At 50.2% G+C, this 15,679-nt stretch overlaps 1 protein-coding gene across 1 annotated transcript; it reads right to left on the bottom strand.

The window, feature by feature from the left end:
- Positions 1 to 4,901: 4,901 nt before the first annotated feature.
- On the bottom strand, positions 4,902 to 11,660 carry UBE2T (ubiquitin conjugating enzyme E2 T). Its single transcript, XM_010956246.3, has 7 exons — positions 11,563 to 11,660; positions 7,897 to 8,050; positions 7,259 to 7,328; positions 6,133 to 6,238; positions 5,916 to 6,014; positions 5,714 to 5,797; positions 4,902 to 5,268 (listed from the first exon to the last, which is right to left on the bottom strand). Exons 2-7 carry the CDS (start codon positions 8,003 to 8,005, stop codon positions 5,119 to 5,121), a joined length of 618 nt encoding a protein of 205 aa, XP_010954548.1. The 5' UTR covers positions 8,006 to 8,050; positions 11,563 to 11,660; the 3' UTR covers positions 4,902 to 5,118.
- Between the last annotated feature and the right edge of the window lie 4,019 nt (positions 11,661 to 15,679).

The following is a 15,679-nucleotide window of genomic DNA, read 5'->3' as shown; positions in this document are numbered from 1 at the left end:
CGGGGAATCCTGCTCAAGCTGGGATTGGAAGACTGGGCTGCACAGGGCCCCTCTCTGCCTTCCTGTGTCCACCTCACACCCAGCTTTCCCCTCCTGGGAGAACCGCAGGTTTCAGGAGTGAGCAGGGAGGGAGGAAGGGCAGACGCAGTTCCTCGTAGGCCAAGAAGTGAGGGCGGCGGGAGGTGGCCAGAGTCCTTGGCCCTTCCAGCCTGCCTCCCGGCTACCTCTGCCCTGGAGCAGCGAGTCCTCCCACCCACAGCCTTGTCCCTTTGGGCCGCCCCATGCCCCGCAGCTGAGATGCCAATATTTGGGTCCTTCTGGTGGTAGTGCAGCAGTGGGGGTCGATGTCCCCAGTCTCCCCTCTCTCCTCTGTAGAGGGTGAGGAGCGGGAGCTGCTTGGGGAGGGGCGCACATGTCCCCTGGGCCCTGGGCCATCGGCACAGCCCGGGGGCTGGCGTCGCTGTGCACGCAGAGGGAGCAGAGGCAGTCCCACTCACTCGTGTTTAGGTGCCCTTGTGTGCGCGGGACTGGGTTAAAGAGTTTGGAGGAAGCAGCGAACAAGCTGGCCTGTCTGTTGCTCAGATTCTGGGCAGCTTTCAGACCCAGGCCTGCTTCTGGGGTTTCCTGATGCCATGGCCCTCCGGAGGCAGCTCGCTTTCCTGTCCTTGGGCGGTCGTCTCCCCCTCGGCCTTGGGGATCTTCTCCCCCAGCCTCGCGGGGAATGGTGCCCCCAAGACAACTGTGTGGGCCCTTCTCGAGGGCAGGGAGGGAGGGAGACAGTTTGAGCTCAAGGAAAACCTGCGAGCTCGGGGATGAGAGCCCAGCGCCCAGTGCCCAGCGCCCCTCTGGGAGAACACCAGTGCCTTCAGAAGGCAGGGCCCCTCTTCTTGAGGACAGGACTCCAGGCCCCTCTGTCCCTGTGGCCCTACTGCAGGCTAGGCCACAGCTGCTCTTGCCAGGCTGTCTACTTGTGCGGAGCGGCAGCAGAGGCAGTGTCTCCACACATCTAGGACCAGAAAGGGCAGGGGGGCTGTCACCCTGCTGCCAGCTGAGGGCTGCTCTGCTCTCAGAGACGGGCCGCAGGTGCCCCGTTAGCCAGCTCCCCCTCGCCACCTTTAAGTTACAGACCTTCCATGAATTTAGTTTTGAGTAAGCAGTCCGTTCACATGATTCAGAGGCCGTGTGTCTTTTCCCACGTCCCAGCCCTCACCGGTTCTGCCTCCGGGGTCTTCAGGCACAGCCAGACAGATGCACCTGTGTTCTCATCCTTCTCCCTCCAAAGAGCCTGCCTGCCACAGTTCTGCTCTGCTTGGCACACCTGCTGATTAGCTAACATCATTTGTAAAACATTTGGCTTTCCCCAGTTATGCAGACACACCATGCCTGTGATTCGTCCCCTTCTCTCGGACATTTGGGTGTCTCAATCTTTGCTCTTACAAAGAGCACTGCCACGAGCCCTCTTGGAACGAGGCCCCCCCGCACGTGTAAGCACATCTGCAGACGTCTTCCCGGAAGTGGGCCAAGGGTGGCTTCTGAGTGTCGGGATCTTTTCTTTACCTGGAGGCGTCTGTGTACCTGTAACCTCTGCCCTCAGGTGCCCTCCCAGTGCGTCCTCTGCCCCAGCTCCCAGGCTGGTGGCCCTGTTTCCTTTCAGCCTGTCCATGGGCAGTGTCCTCAGAGACTGAGTGAGAACTTATCTGACCAGCCGGGTCATAGGTCAAAGGTCAACTGATGGGCTGATCCCTTAGGCCAGGCCCATCTCCTGGCGCAGTGCAAGGATGGCCATGTGTAGGGTCCTGCTGGACAAGGCGTGGCTGCCCCCAGGGGACAGTGGACATGGCGGGGAGGGTCCAGCAGAGGGGACCTGGCTGCCCACAGGGGACAGTGGACATGGTGGGGAGGGTCCAGCAGAGGGGACCTGCTGGTTTCACGGACTGCCGTATCTTCAATCTTTTTCACAAAGAAGGTGTTCAGTTAATTCCTGTTGGGGAAAAAAAAACAGAATTAAGAAAGTAATACATCTCCGAATTGTAGAATAGATAAACAAGATTATACTGTATAGCACAGGGAAATGTACACAAGATCTTGTGGTGGCTCACAGAGAAAAAAATGCGACAAGAAATATATATATGTTCATGTATGACTGAAAAATTGTGCTCTACACTGGAATTTGACACAACATTGTAAAATGATTATAAATCAATAGAAAATGTTAAAAAAAAAAATACATCTTCGAAGACCTGAGTTTAATCCACAGCTAAACCACCTACTAGTTGAGTGAATTCTGTCGGATTAATCACCCTGAGTCTTATCTTGCCCACGTGTAAAATGGGAGTAATAATCTCAAACTCAAAAATCGTGAAGATAATTTTGAAATAACACACAGAATGTGCCCAGTCCATTATCTGGTCTCTGTGGGATAAATGAATCAGCAGAGATGGAGACACCTAAGCAGACCTCGCCCTGAAGAGGACGCCGGCCAGGAGGTGGGGTCGCAGAGCAGCAGACGCCTCTTGTCTGAAGGGGCCCATCCTGTCCCCGAGATCGGCCACTCAACTCAGCTGCCCGGCCGGTCATCACAGCCCCCTCGAAGGAAAGCAGGCTGGCAGCGGTGGCGTCCCCGACCCTCTTCTTTCTAATAGCTCCTCCCTGGGACACCGCAGCGGCCGAAGCCCCACCCCGTGGTGCCCTCTCCTTGGGCCGGGCTGCCCTGATGCTCTAGCCGCCACTGGCCTTTCTCCTTCCGGGAGCTCCAGGCCCAGAGTGGGCCGCGACCCAGGCTTCTTAGCTTGTTGTCTTTGCCACAGTAACTGGTCCCAGGATGGGCTCCCATCACCAGTGCTTCTGGAGACAGCAGTCGGGAAGCCCGACTGGACTTCCATTCATGAGCCAACAGTGGGTTTGCCCCGGGGAGTGTTAGAGCCCTGTCACTCGCCCCGAGGAGGAGCCAGAGAGACCCCTCGCTGCCTCCCCCACCCACGGCACCCAAGTAACCCCGCTGACCCGTCAGCTCCTGGTGGAGAGGGCGTGTGTGAATGGGGTTTCGGCAGACAAGGAGCGTGGTTGGGATGGGCTATCAGGTGGGGAGAGGGGTCCCTGGGCAAGAGAGTGCGTGCTGGAGGAGGGGAGAGGCTGGGCAGGGGGAGATGAGGAGGTAACTGAAGTTAAGCCGACACCTGCAGGCCCTGCCCTCAGACCTCACGGGTGGCTTTGGCATCACAGAACCGCTGGGCGTCGCACTGGGACGCACCTTAGAGCACGAAGCCTCTCCTCGTCTTGCGGAGGGGGGTGCTGATGGGGGGGTGGCCTGTCAACCCAGGGCCACTCTGGGGCCTCAGGGGACAGATGTGCACACGTCAGAAGTGTCCGCAGTCGTTACGAGTGGTTCTGGAGTCACAGGCCTGGGCTTGACTCCCAGATCTACCGGTGGCAGCCAGGGGGTCTGGGGTCCTGCTAACTTCTCTGTGTCGTCACCAGCAGAGTAGAAATAGCAACAGCACCCGCACTCTGAAGGTTACCGGGAAGAGTAGAGATTTTTCGTGTAGAGCTGAGCTTGGCGCCTGGCACACAGTACGCGCTTGAGAAGTGTTAGCTGTTATCATGACTTTATTCAAAAATGAGGACGCTCTGAGCTGTCTTCCCGCCCAGCCTTGAGAATGCTTGAGATGGAAAAGGAGGGCACCGGGGAGGTGGGCATGAAGCCCATGGGGCAGTGGGTCCCAGGGGGCCCTGGGGAGGGAGGGAGAAGCCCCGCACACACAGAGGTCAGTGGGGAGCCATCAGGAAAGGGAGAGCCGGGTGTCCCCCAAAGGGACCACCTCACCACCTGACCCTATCTAGGGAAAACCCAGACACTGACTCCCCCCAGAAGCTGCCTCTGATGGGAAGTCTGGGGGAAGATAGCCCTGCAGACATCTTGTGAAGTACAGAGTTGCAGGTCCTGGTTAAAGGACACAGGCAGTGGGAGGAAGGGGTCTAGTCTGGTGGGAGGGGGTCGAGGGTGAGGCAAGCACCAGAGGGCAGAAACCCTGCCCAGGAGTGGGAGGGGGCAGGGAGGAAGACTCACTGGACAGCCCGTTACCAATGGAGGCTGAGGGCTGGAGGGGAGGGTGCTCTCTGGGGGCCACTTGCTGAAAAGCAAGGAGGAAGTGGACTGTGTTCCCCAGCAGAGCACACCTGCGCCCGTCCCTGGCCTCTTCTGGTCCCTCCAGGCTTCCCTGTGTGGGATCTCAGCTGCCCGGCAGCTGGCCAGGCGGGGGCCGCACACACTTGGCTGGAGAAGCAGCTCTATTTGCAGGTGCTGAATTCCCGCAGCAGCCAAGGGGCAGACGGCTGAGACACCACAAGGTGGGTAGTACAATCTGTCCTCACCTGGGGGCCTTTGGGGAGGAGTAGGGGCAGCAGGGCGGGGGGACTTGGAATCTGCGGTTGACCACTCACGGGGTCACCTCTGCTCTTAACTCAGGGAACCTTGCTCTCCTGGCACCTCTGGGGCTGCCCGTGTTTGGACCGCCCCCACGCCCGGCCCTGCCAGCACTCTTCCCGCAGTACCTGGTCAGTCCCACAGCCGCTCGGGAGTCAGGTGCCCCTGTGACCCCCCCGTTCCGTGGGAGGGAGCTGACCAGTGACGTAAATCACAGGCAGGGAAAGCTCCAAGAAAAATTAACAAAAGGGCACATACCTTAACCCACTGTGTCAAGCCTTCTGAAAACCTAGAGTCCTGGAAATGAGGTGGTCACTGAACTGTCTCTCCAGCTGTCTGCACCATGCCTGTCACTCACTGTCTGAGCGATGCCGGTGAGCTGGCAAAGTAAGCAGACAGCTGCAAGCACTTCAGCACTCTTACTGCACAGCTCTCTGGCCAGTTTGCTCCCAGACACACATTCAATATAAACACACACTCAAAATTAAATAATTATTTATTTTTCAGGTTTAAAAGTTGAAATACATATATACAAGCTAAATAAAACAAACTAAGCTCAGAGAACCAATGCATGGCAGAACATACAAATATACAAGGTCTGTTTTTTAGGATACAAAAATGGTAATGTCATCAAATACAGAGAAACGTTCCAGAAATGTAGGCACATTGGACCATCTTGGCAAAGACTATATTGACTAAGATGGCCCAGGACAAACCCTCTGAACATCGGGGCAGAATTTCTTTCCTGTGCCTCCCAGCTGCCTGGCTCTCCTCTTCTGCACTGCGCCGCGCCCCTCCGCATGTCCTGCCTCGCGCAGATCTTCAGGCATTCCTTCCTCATCAGCCTAAAAAGGAGCGGACAGGAAATACTAAGAGTTCACACCAGCACCAGGTGGACAGCAGCGTGCTGTACACGACCTCCAGGACGTGTGTCCTCTGGGGTGTGACGTTCTCTCCAAGAACATCCTCCTCAGTCTCCTACGTGGTTTAATTGTCCGCTCTTTCACACGCAGCATGAGCCGCTACTGCATTGAGTCAGGAGCACGGCGCAGCTCAGGGAGAGCCAGAGCGCGCCCACCTGCTCCTGGACTCCAGATGTTGTTATAGGAGGAAACTCCGTAAGCATAAACCGGGGAAGTTTTTCCTTCTCCCTTCTTCCATGACGGTCCCTTCCCTCCCGCCCCTCCACACTTCTGCAAATGGTCCCTTCTCAGTTAAAACAGGCCAGCGCGCCACCCTGGGGCGCAGCACAGACCATGCAGCAGCACTGGGGCTGTGCGGACGCTGTACCTCCTGCCTCTGTCTCGCGTGCTTCTCCGTCCACTGCCTGGCATTCTGGAGGAAGACCGGCTTATTATACTTGAATTCTGAGGACTGAGATGAAACCAGGGTCAGTGGAGAGAAAAGTGACCGGTCACTGTGGCCGCTCCCCTTCCCACCGTGCGGAGACGGGGTGAGGGGAACGTGGCTGCGGCGGGGCGGGGGCTCTTACGATGTCGGCCATGAGTGGGTCATCGGGGTTGGGCTCCGACATGAGCTGCTGAACAGAAGTCAGCACGGCCGCAATGTTGAGGGACGGTCTCCAGGCGCCCTGAACAGACAGACAGACGGGCAGTGGCTCTTGTGTTACTAAGAATGTGCTTCTCGGCACAGGTTTTACAGACGGAGACCACAAAGGGCGAAGGGTCAACCCTCTATCCACCACTCACTTTTGGTGGCAGTTTGAGAACATCTAGGCAAATCCTTCCCGCAGAATCAATGTTTGGGTGGTAGATTGGTGTCAGAAATCGGACCTGAGGAGGTTCAAAGGGATACCTTTGAAAGCACAGGAGAACAGACTTCTTACTAAAATACTGCTTCTTAGTACACATGAACAGCTTGCTGGTGGCTGATCAGGAAGATAGCCTTTCCCCTAATTTTTATCATGGAAATTTATAAATAGAAAAGTTGAGATCATAGTTTTGAAAACCCTCTACATCCATCACTTGGATCAAGTCACTTCACCCTCTAAACACTTCAGCATCTCCTGAGAATACGGTCACTCTCCCGTGTAACTGCAAAACTACCAGTCAACCTATAAAATATTCAAAATTTCTCCCAATATCATCTGCTATTCCAATTTCCTCAACTATCCCAATTTTTTTTTTTTTTACAGAGAGGCTTTGGAAACCAGGATCCAGTTCTGATTTATACACTGCATTTGGTTATTACATCTCTTCAGAGAGACACAAACCTTGGAAAGTCTCAGTCTGTTTGCAGAACTGGTGTGCCCCGTGACTAAGCCACTTCTCCCAGTGCTTTAACCAGTTTGGCCAGGGTCCACACATCACAAACTGCACAGCTGCAGCTCACCTGAAGAATGCCTTCAGGACACCTGGGTCAGAGGGGCCTTATCACAGAGATAGAAAGACGGGCTGCTAGGTGCCGGGGAGGGCTTGGGAGCTGACCAGGTGTGGGTGGGGCTTCAGCTGGGGAAGACGAGGCAGCTCTGGAGATGGACAGTGGGGATGTGCTTAATGCCACTGAACTGTCACTTCAAGTGGTTTAAATGGTCATTTTTATGTGTATTTTACTACAATGAAAAGGGGGGGGGACTTCAGATGTGATCTAGCCCAGTTTTAAGAGAAAGAAACTGAACTCCTGTGATATAAAATAATCTGCCCCCCTCCACAAAACAAACAAACAAAAAAACTTACCTAAGGTCACATTAAGTCAGGATAAGACCAGGATTAAAATCCAGGTCCTTTAACACCTGCATTTAACACTCAACTCCATCACTCTGTCTTCCAATAACTATGCTTTCCCCTGGAAATTCAGAATATAATTCACACTGACCTCTCAGGAATGTTAACTTCCAGCTTGAAAACACCTTTTTCATAAGGTGTGTTGGTCTCACCTAATATTTCTTTAAAGAAAAAAAAAGAAAAAGAAAAGGTTAAGAAGGGGGTCAGATGATCTGCATGACCAAACCAGACGGACAGAATGCAGGCTGTGGCCCTAAGGGAGAAGCTGGCTCCGGGACAGTAACTCTCTCAGGCTTTGCAGGTCCTCACACAGTGTACAGTGCACCCCAAGCTGGGGTCAAACAAAGAACACACAGACGATCAGCACAGAAGGTGGGAGACACCGCCCACAGGCCATATCCAAGCTGCAGGTCTGCTTGGTTTGGACGGCAGGATTCTCATCATTTGCGTTTCCCGTCTGGCCTCGCAGACATCTGAGATGGTGATCTTTGGTCTAAACACTGCTTCAGAGCTGATACCCGAATCCTGGCTACAAATCAGCAAAAGTAGTAAAAGGCCAAAGACGAAATACCATGAAACCCTTTCTAGACGTAAACAAGTCAGGCAGAAAGGTGGCAGGGCCATCTTTTCCCTGCAGCTGTCCCCTACTTCAGAACAATACACAAATGTTCAAATTTCAGCATAACCTCCGACAGGGGTGTGACATCTCTGCCGCGGTGTGACACCTACGAGCTCGCAGGTCGTCCATCCGGTCAGCATCCTGCCAGCACGTGATGCCCGGGGGTGGCTCTGTGGCCAGCAGGCTCAGCTCTCTCTTCAGACGGGACGCTCTCTGCATGGTCCCCAAGGAGAAGGACTCACACGTGGCTACGGCTGGAACTCCCTAGGGAGAGAAGCGGCCACCACGGAAGCGTCAGCAGCAGTGACTGGGGTTTTTAGCGCGTGGTTTCAGTTTAGGGAAGGACAGAGAGGGTCCTCATATTAATCTCTACTCTGAGGAGGGGGTCTGAGACCCTTTCATTCCCTTCTGGTGATCTCTTCGAGCTAGTTGTCCAGCACCCTGATCCTAGTGCCAGCACCCTACCTCGACAACTTGTCTAACAGAACAGAACCCGTAAGAACTGAGCATGCGGTGCTCCTGCACACTCCACGTCCCAAGCCTGGACCAGGGGTGTCACATAAAATACAAGAGCCCCAGTTAAATTTGAATTTCAAAAAAATAACATGAATTTGTAGTATAAGTATGTTCCCACAAAGGAAAAAGAACAGAATATTAGTGAGCTGTAGAATAACATTAAACAGATTTAAGTGGGGCATGGTGGGGAGGGCAGAAAACACTAAGACACCTCCTAATTAAACTGCAGAGAACCAGGGATAAAAAGTTAAAAGCATCAAGGGGGTGGGGAGGCATTTTACATACAGAGGACAGAGATAAAAATGCAGCAGACATTTCCTCAGAAACATCGTATGCCAGAAAACAGTGGAGCCTCTTTAAAATACAAAAAGAGAAAAACTGTAGACTAATAATTCTGCATTGGCAAAAATTAAGGAGATAAAATGGAAAAAGAATTCTAAGAATAAATCTTTGTGACTTTGCATTGTGCAAACTCTTCTTACACATGACACCAAAAGCACAAGAGACAAAAGAAAAAATAAACTGGATTTCATCAAACTTCAAAGCTTGTGTGCTTCAAAGAACACCATGAAGAAAGAGAGGAAAATCCATAGTAGGAAAGAAAATACTCACAAATCATACTTGATAAGGGACTTACCTGTATCCAGGACATATAAATAACTCAATGATAAAAAGACAAATAACCCAATTGAAAATGGACAAAGGATCTGAATAGATGCTTCTCCACAGAAGATGCACAGATGACTAACAAGCACATGAGAAGGTGCCCAACATCACTAGTCGCCAGGAAACTCAAATCAGAACCACACTGAGATACAGCTTCACAACCACCAGGACAGCTATAACCAAAGAGACAGTGTCTAAGTGTTGGTGAGGACGTGGAGACACAAATCCCCACCCACTGCTGCTGAGAAAGCAACATGATGCAGCTGCTTAGGGAAACAGTCTGCCGTTCCTCAAAATGGTTAACAAGGAGTGCCTTGTGACCCTGTAATTCTATCCTGGGTACACAATCAAGAGAACTGAAAACCTACCGACATGAAAATCTGTACGTGAATGTTCACAGCAGCACTATTCCTAACAGCCCCAAAATGGAAACAACCCAAATGCCTGTCAACCAAAGAACGGAGAACCTAACAAACCAGGGTATGTCCATACCACGGGGTATCGTTCAGCAATAAAAAGAAAGTGATTCACCAGTTCCATTTCTGGGAACAAATCCAAAGGAAACACAAACTCCAAGAGCTGTCTGCACCCTCATGTTCAGGGCAGTACTGTTTACAATAGCCAAGACATGGAAACATGCATCGATGCGTAAGGCTAAAGAAGCTGTGCCACATACCCACAATGGAATATTATTCAGCCATAAAAACGAGGAAATCCCACCACTGGCAACAACAGCAACGGACCTTGAAGGCTCTATGCTCAGTGAAGTAAGCCAGACAAAGACAAACACTGTATGATCTCACTTATACGTGGAAAGGTCATCTTTCCAAGCAAGGCCTTCTACAGAAGCAGTGTCTTGACAGGGTCACCACATTTCTGGATCTGGTTCTCAGTTCTACAGCCTAAAAACCCAATTTGGCAGTAAACCTACAGTTGACAGGGCTTTGATGTACCAATTCATGTCAAACCCACAAAGACTTAAACATTAATTAAAAGGTCAACTTATTAATTTGAAAGCTACAGTAAAATGTTTAATTCCTCACCTTCTCTCCCAAAGTCATTTCTATTTGGAAAACTAATTATAATCAGATTACCTGGTGAGCATGGATTGTCACTAGCTGCACGGTTGTAATTCATTATAATCATAACTTAAATTGAGGCATCTATCTTAACCCCGGGGACATATTTACAGGTGACTAAATTTGTGTGTTGGTTGGGTCAAGACATGCCCCTCAGTTGTGTAGCGAAGACAGAATGGGCCTTTGATTAGGGCCTTCTAATCGCCAGGCTGTTGCTCCCCCACAGTTAACACACTCTTTCGGAAGTATTTAAATAGAATTAATAATACTACAGGCAAATTAACACATTAAATAGACTCAGTCACACTACAACAGTCTTTCATGTAAATTACTCTTTAAGCTACTTCCGGATTTCCTCAGCCACACCTTTAAGAACGGCACCTCCTGGATCTGGTCACCCCACTAGGTGATTAAGCACACCTTTGTATACAGACCCTTACTACCTTTTCCTCAGTAAGCAGACACGGAGACCCTCAAAGTCAATAAAGCAAATTTGCACCAGTAATAATGTGCACCTTCACAGAAGGTGAGAACACAGCGGAAAGGCTGGTGAAGGGGTTAGAACAGGGAGAGAGCAGGTAAGCGATTTCTCTAACGGAAGCCACCAGACCCCAGTCTCACCACATTAACACAAATTGGCATACGGCTCTCCTTGGTTCAAAAACCATCAATTATTATTTTCTGGGTATTAAAGGTTCTTTGCAACGTATGCCCAACTCATGTTTCCAGCCGCATATCCAGTAACCCGGGCCCACAAACGTCTGCCCAGCCCCACTGACTTCCACCGCGGCCAACTCGCTCTGAGTTGTCCTTCACCCCGATGGCTTCTAGCACCAGGGCGGGTTCCCTGAGGGCAGGTCCCAGTCTTTTAAAGTTGTTTTAATCAACAATGCTTGCCTACTAGCAAGCAGCCCAGTACTAAGCTTGAAAAATTAACAAACGAAACGTGCATTTTGGGTTTCTCTTCAGGGGGAGGTAATTAGGTTTATTTGTTTATTCTTGGAGGTAGTGGGCATGGAACCCAGGACCTCCTCCATGCTAAGCACGCTTTCTGCCACTGAGCTGTACCCTCCCCCCGAAACGTGCGCTTTGGACACAGAAGAGAAAGATGGAAACAGAACAGCCAGAACGCAGACCGCGGCGAGGGCAGGGCCCTTACCAGGCTTTTCCCTGCAGGGCAGGGGGTCCGCGGGCCTGGGTGATGGCTGGGGGGGGGGGGGTCGGCCTGGGAGTGATGACTGGGGGGACTGGGGGTTGGCCGGTGGGGAGCAGAGGCAGCCGGGATGGGGGGTGGCTAGGGTGGGGGCAGGGGGCTCGGCCCGGCGTGAGGAACGGCTGGGGCGGCCGGGGGTCTAGGGGACCGGCCGGGGGCGCGCGCCCACCACGGCTGCCAAGACAGCCAGTGCCTCCGCTCCACAGCTGCTTGTCCGAGAAGAGGAGACTCCCACATGGGGCAAAAAGGACCCTCCCTGCCAAGACTCACGCAGCCCCGGCTCCGCGGACCCGCTCTCCTACCTGCGCGGACGTCCCCAAGCGAAGCGGCGCGTGCCAGCTTGCACTGCGACTGCGCAAGCCCGACGTTTGCGTCCTCCCCCGCCTCCCGCCCCCGAGGGTTGTGATTGGCTCGGCGCTCCTCCCGGGGAGGAGCGCGGCCTCCGATTGGCCGGGCTCTGAGTTCGCTTTCGAACGCGAGCGCGGGCGCCGCGGGGACCGTTACGAGGCGGTTGCAGCGGTCGGCTCTGTCTGGGAGGGAAGGGCTGGGCGCCGCCCCGCAGGAGGCACAGTGGGAGGAGCCGGGAGCCCGTGGTCCGCAGCGGGGCTGCGCGCCGCGGGTGTTTCACCGAGGACGTCGGAGCCGCGGGGCCGTCCGCGGTACTCGGACCGCGCTGCAGCCGCGCGCGCCCTCGCCTCCCTCGAGCGCCGGGCGGCCAGTCCTCTGGAGCCCCCGCGCTCTCGAGGACCGTCCCGCCTTCCACGCGGGGTCCTCGCCCGGCCGGGGGGGCGAGCCCGCAACAGCGGCGTAGGAGTCACAGACGGGAGCCGTGTGCCTGGTCCAGTCGGCTCCCCACTCGGCCGCGGGGTTTCGCGCGTGCCGGGAGCCGCACTCACGGCGGCGCAGTGTTTTCCGTGCTCGTTCCGGAGCGGCTGCTTCTGTTACCACCGAGGCTTTCTGCTTTGATGCCTTCGGGGCTTCCTCTTCACCCCAGCGCCAGCTGTGTGACCGTCGCGGTTCTCTCTTCAGAACTGAGACTGATCGCTTCCTTGGGTGTTTTTCTCAGAATTGAGTCTTAAGTGTCTCTCAGAACCCAGAACTGTGCCGAGTCTGGTGGGAAGGAGGGACGGTATGATAAAACAAGCAAATACCGGTCGTTTCGGGAACCTAGCGGAAAGACTCAGATGAAAGAAGACTCCCTGGGCTAGACGTACATTTTCCATTTGCCCACCAGGGGGAGGTAGGGTAACCGGTGGGAGCGGAGGCCTCGCGGAAAGCTTTTCTTTTTTTCTTTTCTTTCTTCTTTCTTTTTTTAAACATTTTTTATTGATTTATAATCATTTTACAATGTGTCAAATTCCAGTTTAGAGCACAATTTTTCAGTTGTACGTGAGCATATACATATTCATTGTCACATTTTTCCTCTGTGAGCCACCATAAGAGCTTGTGTATATTTCCCTGTGCTATACAGTATAATCTTGTTTATCTATTCTACAATTTTGAAATCCCAGCCTATCTCTTCCCACCGCCCGCCCCCTTGGCAACCACAAGTTTGTATTCCATGTCTGTGAGTCTATTTCTGTTGTGTATTTATGCTTTGTTTTTTGGGTTTTTTTAGATACCACATATGAGCGATCTCATATGGTATTTTTCTTTCTCTTTCTGGCTTACTTCACTTAGAATGACATTCTCCAGGAGCATCCATGTTGCTGCAAATGGCGTTATGTTGTGCGGAAAGCTTTTCATGAACTGTGTGTACAGGTGTCACTGCTTTAAAACAAGGAGTATTCTAATACTGTAGTTTACTTTTTTTTTTTATTTTTTAAGTGTCCAAAAATAAAGTTTTACTGGGACTCTGTCAAGCCCATTCGTTTCTGCATTGTCTGTGGATGCCTTCCTGCTGTTCTGGGATGAGTAGTTGAGACCTGTAGCTTATTTTTAAGTGTATGGGAAATTATTATTTAAAAAAGATTCCTCACTTTATACAAGAATTTATGTGCATCATAGCAGGCTCACTTAGTACATTTAAAAGTACAAAGGTTCTGGTGATCATTTTGTAATGTACAGAAGTAGCAAATCACTATGTTGTGCACCAGGAGCCAGCATAGTGGTGTGGGTTAATTACACTTCAAGAAACAAACAAACTCAGAAAAAGAGATCAGGCTTGTGGTTACCAGAGGCAGGGGAATTGGATGAAGGTGGCCAAAGGTACAAACTTCTACTTATAAAGTAAATAAATACTAGGGATGTAATGTACTACATGATAGGTACAATTAACATGCTGTATGTTATGTATGAAAGAGTAAATTCTGGGAGTTCTCATCACAAGGAAAATATATTTATATGAGATGATGGATGTCACTAAACTTAGTGTGGTCATCACTTCATGATATATATAAGTCAAGTCATTATGTTGTACACCTTACACTTACACTGCTGTATGTCAGTTACATCTCAATAAAACTGGGGGAAAAAGTACAAAAATGTGTTTTATTTATACACAGGATTATATGTCAGGATTTATTCACCTGTATGTAAATTTTTTTCTCTACAGTATTTAGGAAATCTAAACTATCATGTATAAGTTTACTCTCAGAGAGCCCTGGCTGGGAGATGTTTCAGAAAAAAACAGGTGATTTTAATTTTGAAAAAATTTTCACGACATTATACACAGATTGATTTTTTTTTTTTTGTAGCAGAACTTTTTTTTTTGGCTGAGTTAAATTAATTAGAGTATAATAATTCTCACTGCTCTCCATAATCTCTATGGCTGGGAGATACAGTCCTCTCCTTCCAGGTATGTATGCACTTAAATCATCCAAGGAACTTAACTACTTAGATTTTTCTTTTAAATTTCCAAAGAGGGTATTACACTCTTACTACCTCAGGAAGAAAGCAAGTAAAATAGAATAAGGAAGTAGTCCTTGGAACTTCCTAGTATTGAGACTGAATTCTTCCTATTGAAATTTAAGTCGATACCTCTCAGGGCGGTAAAGATTTAACTTGGACTTGGCCAATTTTAGGTTATTTATACAAGTGGAACCAGATATTTCTTCTTTGCTGATTCTGAATGTAAAATGTATACATCCAAAAGAAATGTAACATTACTGATCTACGAAAATTTTACCCTAGTTTAGAAATCCTTATTAGAAAGCAAGTATGTAAAATACATGATCCAATTATACAGTTTTTCTGAGCAGCTGTCGTACACCAAGATCATAATATTAAAATGGCACATATGGATTTGCATTATGCCAACAACTTGCCCCCTCTCACCTTTTGGCTTCCTTGCCAGATTGGCAGAGTTTGGGTAATAATGGTTTCTTGAAGAGGATTAGGTTTCCAGCTGGGTATTCTGTCCCATCTGACTTAATATCAATATTCATTTTATCTTAACAGGGCGAGTCTATCTGAGAGCTTGTGGGCAGTTTTAATTATCAGCGATCCCAGTAAATGATGAGGCATGACAAGTTCTATGGTGACTGGTTGAATGCAAGGAGAGCATGACTGTATGAAGTGCAGGGTGCTGCACCTTTCATCTTATGCACGTTGTTACAGTTCACGAAGACGCTGTATGACTTAACTAGTGCTTGTAAAGTATTTAAGAATACCAAATTAAAGCATATTTGGGTAGACATAGTATTATTAAACATAATACTCCATATTTATACATCACTTTTCATTGGATTCTCGCTTTGTCTCAGGGGAACTTGAGGCACAGGCAAATGCATATATGATAGAATATAATAGTTTCCCATTACAATGACCTAATCATTTTGCAGCATCTTTAAAATGAAAAACTTCAAACATACCAGAAAGTTTAAAGAACCTAATAATTGTACCTGTTCTCTCTCGTTATGGATACCACGTTTAATTATATTTTGTCCAAGGGCAAAGCCCTGGGGGGTATGCTTACTAAGTCAGTCTCACAGGTTTTATAACCAAGTTGACTGAGAATGTGAAAATGGCCACTTGCTGCCTTAGGAGTTTGGCATGTTCCATAGTATCTTTTTGTAGCTTTGAGGATGAAATCGTGGAAGACAAGACATCCATTGTGTCCAGAATTTAAGATCCACGAAAAGGGTAGAAGAGGAGGAGAGAGTAGGGAAGTTAGTATTTATTGTGGGCTGATACACGCCAGGGATAGTAGTACCAGGTATCCTTGCATGTACGGTCCTGTTCGACCACACGACCACCCTAGGAGGTTATTATTCCCATTTTACAAACAAGGGAACAGGCTCGGAGACATCCAGCAACTTGTGCAGGGACGTGAACTGAACGTGAGTGTGAACGCTCTTCCCACATGCCTGCGTGCATCCTCCCCAGGACCTTGTCTGGGCTCCATGTTAACGCGCCCACGTTACAGTGTTGATAAAACTGGATTTAGAAGCAGGACGCGGTTTTGAGTTTCGGGTACTT

This window comes from Camelus bactrianus, chromosome 23, assembly GCF_048773025.1.
Source record: "Camelus bactrianus isolate YW-2024 breed Bactrian camel chromosome 23, ASM4877302v1, whole genome shotgun sequence".
NCBI lineage: Eukaryota > Metazoa > Chordata > Mammalia > Artiodactyla > Camelidae > Camelus > Camelus bactrianus.
Note: the sequence above shows the minus strand (reverse complement) of the source record. Positions and strands in the feature narration are given on the sequence as shown.